The sequence below is a fragment of the Empidonax traillii genome, unplaced genomic scaffold (assembly GCF_003031625.1).
Source record: "Empidonax traillii isolate 1590-97213 ecotype Southwest subspecies unplaced genomic scaffold, ASM303162v1 scaffold741:size898883, whole genome shotgun sequence".
In the NCBI taxonomy this organism is placed as follows: Eukaryota; Metazoa; Chordata; class Aves; order Passeriformes; family Tyrannidae; genus Empidonax; species Empidonax traillii.
The window spans coordinates 587515-594427 of NW_020955934.1; the positions used below are offsets into that span (position 1 = coordinate 587515).

Below are 6913 nucleotides of genomic sequence, written 5' to 3' on the forward strand. Positions count from 1 at the left end.
TTTTTTTTTTTTTTTTTTTTTTAAAAGAGATTCTGGGTTGCCTGATTAATGCCAGCTGATATATAAATACTTAGGCCTATGTGCTGCATTTGTCCTGGGAGTGTTCACTATTTTGATTAAAAAATCAAATAGTAAACTGCATGAGATGCATAGAAAGCATATTCCAAAAAGGGCTCTCTTGCCAGTTTGAGAATGTAAGAACATGAAAATGAGCTCATTACTTCTGAGGGCATGCAGATGTCATATAAATTTATACTGCAAACCATCACCATTTAAGCTAGATAGCTAAACATACATTCCTACCTGCTAGAATTTGTAAGGGTACCAAGACCATGGGAAGAGCCTGAGGATGAAGACAGTGGCCTTGATAGGCTGAGAGAAATCCCACCTTTTCAGTACTGTGAGAACCAGAAGCAGTAGGGCCAGGTAATGGGAGATATTTGGGGGTCAGGCATATTTTGATGTATATTCATGATCTTTTAATTGCTGGAGCCATCGATAAAAGTCTGAAAACACTGGAGCTTTCTTTGCTGTACTGGGTAACTCCAAATGCTGACGGTAGGAACAGGGATTTCATGTAGAAGCGATATTACAGGATACCATTTGATGTTCGAGGTTCAAAATGAATGGGGCAAATTGTTAGAAGATTTTCAGAGGTATTGCCATGGGGTGACAAATTATCCTACAGTTAAATCTCCATCATTTCAGTCTGTAAGAGAGTTAAGAAATGAAGCTGATCCCTGTCTAGTATCTTACGTGGGGAATACACCTCAGAGAACAGGGATCACACTAAAACAAGCAAAGAAATAAAAAAAAGGTGACCCTACTCATCATCCAAGAAAATTCCCTGTGGAAAAAAAAAAGAAGATATAAAACCTTTTTCTCAGTAGTGAGTTCTCCTCTTACAGGGGTGGGGGATGGATTTTTTTTCCCCTTCGGTTTGAGGGTTAACCAAAGGAAATGGCTTGTGCGTCATTATTTAACAAACTTGCAGCTGGCACAGCCTCATTGGATGGTTTTCTGCCACTCAGACCTGCTTCACCTGCTCCTGAGGCTGGCCCTGACCCTATCCCTGTAAGGAAGCCTTAAGGAGAGCGGTGACAATGTGGCTGCTGAGCACTTTCTTCCTGGCAGCTGTTTTTTCTTGTATGTGCCCTGCTCCTCCTGCTGCCTGCACATTCACCGGTGGCAAAGGGTATGCTCTCTTATCTCAGCTTTATGCCTCTAATTTTTCTCTTTTTTTGCCACAGGTGGCTCTGCACAAGACTTGCAGCAAACCCCCATATCCATCACAAAGCCAGAAAGCAAAACAGTGCTAATCAACTGCCATGTCTCCAGCCCTGATCTTAGCATGATTTTCATTCACTGGTACCAGAAGAAGGCCAGTGAGGCTCCAAAGCGTGTTGCGTACATGTCCTCCAGGACTTTCCTCGAAAACCAGTCAGATGAGGGGAAGTTTACTGTTGAGAAGGATCTCAGCAAATCCGTCTGCACCCTGACAGTGAGCAAAATAACTCTGCAAGACTCCGCCACCTACTACTGCGCTCGGTGGGATGCACAGCAGCAGAAAGCCAAAGGGGACCTGCACAAAGACTGCTCTGCTTTCCAAAGCGGATCCTGCAGGGTTTGGCAACATGTAGGAACATCACCACCCTGCTTTTCCCACCAGCCTTGAATCAGATTGTACAGGCAGCCAGATACCAAAGATGCTGCTGAGCTTTGCAGATGCACACTACGCCCAATACCAGCAGAGCTGTTACTTGACTTCGCCAACAGAAAGAGTATTTTTATAGGTCTGAATGGATTGCCTCTGAGTGGGTTTACAGGATGGCAGAATGGGTTACCTAAAGGCAGGAGAATCCTCTCTATTCCTATTACTTTCAAAGCTGACTTGTAGCATTGATAAATTCCATTTATCTTTGGAATAAATCCCCAGTTACATCATTTGTGTGGCACAACAGAAGAATACAAGTGAAAATAAACTTGAAGCACTACTCAGTACCACAGATGTCTTCCCTGTCAGTAGAGAATCTGGTTTTACTTTCTCTTAGTTTTCTGTTTGGAGTTGATCAAACCTTCAATTAGGTTAAAACACAAGTCTCCTTATTGACTTCAGTGGGGCTTCTCATCCTACTGATTACTGCAGCTATAGAACAGATATTTTTATTTTTGCCAACAGAGAGTCATTCATATAAGTTACTTCAGCTCTTTCTGTTTATGGAAAACCAACAGATAGATAAAGTGACAGGGCCATTGTGTTCTGATCCCACAGGACCCAGTATTGCCAGCCTCCATTATGGGGTTTCCAGAGCACGCTGAGCACTGGGGGAGTGGTTGCATTTCACAGAAGATTGAAAGATCAAGTTTCTGTCACAACTGTAGGACATCTGTTACTAAATCTGTGTGAAAATTCTTGAGAAAAAAAGAGAAAAAAACTAGCTGTTATAAGTAAAATAACATTACAACAATAGAGAAAGGGGAAGTTTTCTTTCCAAGGGAACCAACAGTGGCCTTGCCTCTGAAGAATGACTTTGAATTGCAGAAAATGGTTTCTATATTTTGCCTGCCCTAATTGTCTTTATTTTAAACCAGGCCTATGGGGACAACAAAGCATTTGTGTTTCTTTGCATAATGCCCAGCATTTGGAGAAGTCACCCTGAAGTGTTGCATCTCACCTTACCTGTGACAAGAAGCAGCCACAAACACAACAGTACTGCTTTTGAGCTCCCAAATGTCTGCTGTGTATTTTCCTGGTCTTCAGCATTCAATCTGTGTTATAAGCAGTAATTTCAGACCCCTCCAATTCATTGAGCTCCATGATTTGTGGGGAATTTTTCACATTTTATTCTCAGTGGACCTGAGGAAAAGTCCATTTCCTTCTCTAGCAGACCAAAGAAAACTCCAGGCATTTCAACTAATCTAAAGGCAGTGGTAAAATTTGCTTCAGACTACAAAATTACTCTGTAAATAGCTAAGGTAACTGGGGGGGGCACGGGGGTGGGGAAGGGAGGGACATAGAAAGAGGGTTTGTGCCACTTGTGTAAAAGCTATAATCTATTTGTAAACATTTAGAGGGGTTCAATCAGTCTACTTAGTATCAAACAACATCCACCTGTAGCCAGGGCAGCCTCTCCAGATTATGCCAATGTGAGTAATTTCCAGCCCCTGCCAGTAGTGCTGTTACCTTCCTCCCAGAGGCAGACACCAGCAAGACCTCTCAGGATGCTGCTGCTTCCCCTCCTGGCCCTGTCTGCAGCCTGGTCTTGTAGGTTCCCTCTAGTCACCATGGTATGGGGCAGCTGCAGGAAGCATTCCCTGTTTCTGACTGTGAATGCACGGCAAGCTAAGAGTATTTGTTCTGTTTTCTCTCCTTGTTTCTAGATGGACGAGTGCTTCTGAAGCAGAGTCAAGTATCTGCTACCAGAGGGCACACTGCCACTGCCTCGACTGACTGTACAGCTGAGGGCATATCTGGCTTCCAGGACGTGGACAAACACTGGCACCGACACGTGCCCTCCAGAGCTCCTGAATGCATTCTCTATGTTGGAACACGTTCAGCTTCTTATGGGGGCGATTCCTACAAGAACAAGCATTCTTCTTTGAAGAAAGGTCTGAATGTCTGCACTTTCACAGTTAATGACATCAACTCCAATGATGAAGGTAACATGTGGGAATGGTATTCACAACCCCATGTCCATGCAAGTGGGTTTTTTGTTTTTTCATTGTAGATATGTCTGCACTACAGGACCTGACACAGATTCATGTATTTATCACAAGGACAACAGAACAATATGAACTTCCTCTACTAGTTGTGAGATGAGGTTTATTTGTGAACACTGCTATTGTCAAAAGACACTGATGAACAAGTTAAACAATACTGGGCCCAGTATTTCACCCTGGGGGACACCGCTAGTGACAGGCTATAAAATGCTCCAGGGAGACTTTGTTGCAGCCTCGCAGTACTTAAAGGGGGCTTATGAAAATATGGAGAGTGACTCTTTACATGGGCTGGTGGATGGTGATAGGACAAGTAAGAATAGTTTCTAACTAAAAGAGGAGACCTTTAGATTAGATATTAGGAGGAAGTTCTTTACTGAGAGGGTGGTGAGGCTCTGGAACAGGCCAAGGAAGCTGTGGATGCCAGATCCCTTGGAAGTGTTCAAGGCCAGGTTGGATGGGGTCCTGTGCAACCTGATCCAACTGGGTGACGTCCCTGCCCTTGGGGTCGAGGTGGGAATTAGATGATCTGTAAGTTCATTTGCAACACAAATCATTCTGTTACTATATGATTCCATAATGTTCTAGGAAAAGCTGGTGAAACATTCTTCTGGGAAAGTTTTGAGGTGTCTGAGGAGAGGACAACATCCTCGGGATGGGCCAGATTGAACAACTTGAGTTTTTATGTGTGTGCTCAGTAGGGAAGTCTGAAATGAGTTGTGGTAGGTAGACAGATGAAGAAACTTTTTTCAGATTGACTTTTTATGTCCTTTCTCCACTGTTACTGCTGTGGTTTAGCTTGTCAGTAAATTCACCACTCTTGGTGGTAGCGAGTTGAAGAACAACCACTGGATGTGCTGAATGAGTCATTTCCTCGTCCCAGTCATTTGATGTTTTCTCCACCTGAAGGGCTCTGTAACATTTCTGTCTCTATTTCATTTCCAGGTTTAATCTGCACAGGCAGCATGTTGCTGCTTCCAGTCCTTCTTGCAACTTCATTTTGGTCCCGTAAGCTCTTTTTTCCTTTCCCCTCTCCTTCCTGTGTACTGATTCCAAATTCCAGGAGCTTGTCCCCTCACATAATTTCTCTGCTTCCACTTCCAGGTGGAGACATGCAGTCAGTGCCAGTGCAAACCCCAGAGGTGTTCCATCAGATGAAGGGCAGATCTGCCAGCATGTCATGCCGACTGAAGCAAACAGACATTGTGCACTGGTACAAGCAGCTTTCTGGAGAGCCACCGAAGAGGATCCTCTACTTGTCAGGACATGCACCTGCTTTTGATGACAGCAATGATAGAAATAGATTTGAAGCTCGAAAGGATCCTGCTGAGCCTTTATATGATCTCACGATACACTCTTTAACCCCAAGGGATTCTGGCACTTATTACTGTGCATACATGTACAGCTCCCCACAGCATTGGTCGATCAAAGATGAGCCATGCAAAAAGGTACTTTGTGCTTTGAACCACAAGCTCTGCACTCTGCAGCAAGAGAGGAAAAACAGCATCTTGTGGCAACTATTAAATATATAATGTTAACAATCACCATATCACTTCAGTACTCACACGCATCTACAACATCCAGAAACCGGACTTTTCCTGTCACTTAAAGGTAAATATATGAAACAATGCTCTTAAACTGAAGGCTTGGTTTTACTGAAAGCACTCACCTGACAGTGAACACAGCCAGTCTCTGTGCGGGAGCTATAAATCTCTTCTCTGTTAAAATCCTAGCAAGCAGAGCAACGTCTCCATCCCCTCAGTGCTTTCTTTTGAAAAAAAAAAAAAGACAGGAATATGAAAGAGGGAGAGAAGACCAGGTGATCTTAATATTTTTCTTTTGTCTTCCTTTGCATTTCAGTCACTACAAATTCCTACAATAGACCAGAAGACCGATTTTTACTGTCAACAGTTCCTCACCTGATGTGTCCAAGACATAACTGAAATCCTCAGCCATGAGCTATGCCCCAGGCAAGCAGAGCCTCTCAGAGCCTTTGGGTTAAGTGTACTGAGTTTTACACATCAGATTCCACAATCACAGACTGGTTCTAGGAAAGATGGCATTTTCCTGACAGCTGGTCAGAACACTGGAATACTTTTATGTCTTCAAGTTTCTGAATTAGATTAGAGTGCACATGTTCAATATCCTTTGAGATATTCCTCTAATGCATCTGGACCTTAAAAATGGAGCCCAGATACCTCCATGGTGACAGGTTTACAGCTCCACAGGCTCTGAACACTGTTTTTGCTCAATTTGCTGTGTGATTTGAATCTATGATGTCTTGCTATAGATGTTTCTGTTCTCCTCAACTATTTGAAACATAGGTTGTACTGCATGTGACCTCAGATGTTAACTTCAGTCACCTTAACTTTTTTTGTCTTTGTATCCTTTGGCTCTGAGGATTTCTCCCAACCACAGAGATTTCTGGAGGGAGTTGACAGCAACTTCCTGACACAGGTGACTGAGCAGCCAACAAGGAAAAGTGCTGTGCTGGACCTCCAGCTCACAGACAATGGAGAACTTGTTGAGGATGGAAAGGTCAGGGCCAGCCTTGGCTGCAGTGACCACGAGCCACTGGTGCTCAGACTCCTGAGAGAAGGCAGCAGAGCAAAAGGCAGGACCTCAGAGATCTGCTTGGAAGAGTCCCTTTGGATACATCCCTGGAGAGAAGAGGTGTCTAGGAGAACTGGTTGGTATTCAAGAGTCTCTTCCAAGCTCTACTATCTCAGTCCCTGGGAAGGTGATGGAAACCATTTACAAACACAGGAAGATAAAGACAGTGATCAGGATTAGTAGCATCGATTTACAAAGGGGAAGCTATTTAGACAGCTTTAAATAATGAAACACTCTACAAAGTGGATTTTGGCCATTTCTTCTCTGACAAGCCTATTTAGTGATAATTTGAACTTGGAAAGCTATTTTGTAGAACACTATTCAGGCCAGTGCATGTTGTCTCTTGGCATAGACACCATCGTGTTTGGTCTGCAATTATTCCTACTTACTGTGTTAGAAAGCTACAGTACAAAACCTAGATAGTGTCTGTAAATTAAGCATTTAATCATGTGAGATGCAATCACTGCCACATTTCTTTACTCTTCATCTGGGATCAGGTGCCTGGGACAATTCTGCTGTCCGATCAGAAGAATATCAATGTACTGCTACTGTTTCATACGTGTCAGTTTTTTGCAACAGGGGC

General features: G+C 43.4%; 2 gene segments (V, D, J or C); both read left to right on the forward strand.

Annotated features, from left to right (window-relative positions):
• Positions 1–1080: 1080 nt before the first annotated feature.
• On the forward strand, positions 1081–1675 carry LOC114066136. The segment is given in 2 exon segments: positions 1081–1146; positions 1251–1675. Coding segments are annotated over 2 exon segments (468 nt in total).
• A 2556-nt stretch (positions 1676–4231) lies between these two features.
• On the forward strand, positions 4232–5249 carry LOC114066137. The segment is given in 3 exon segments: positions 4232–4422; positions 4663–4725; positions 4822–5249. Coding segments are annotated over 2 exon segments (471 nt in total).
• Positions 5250–6913: the final 1664 nt, after the last annotated feature.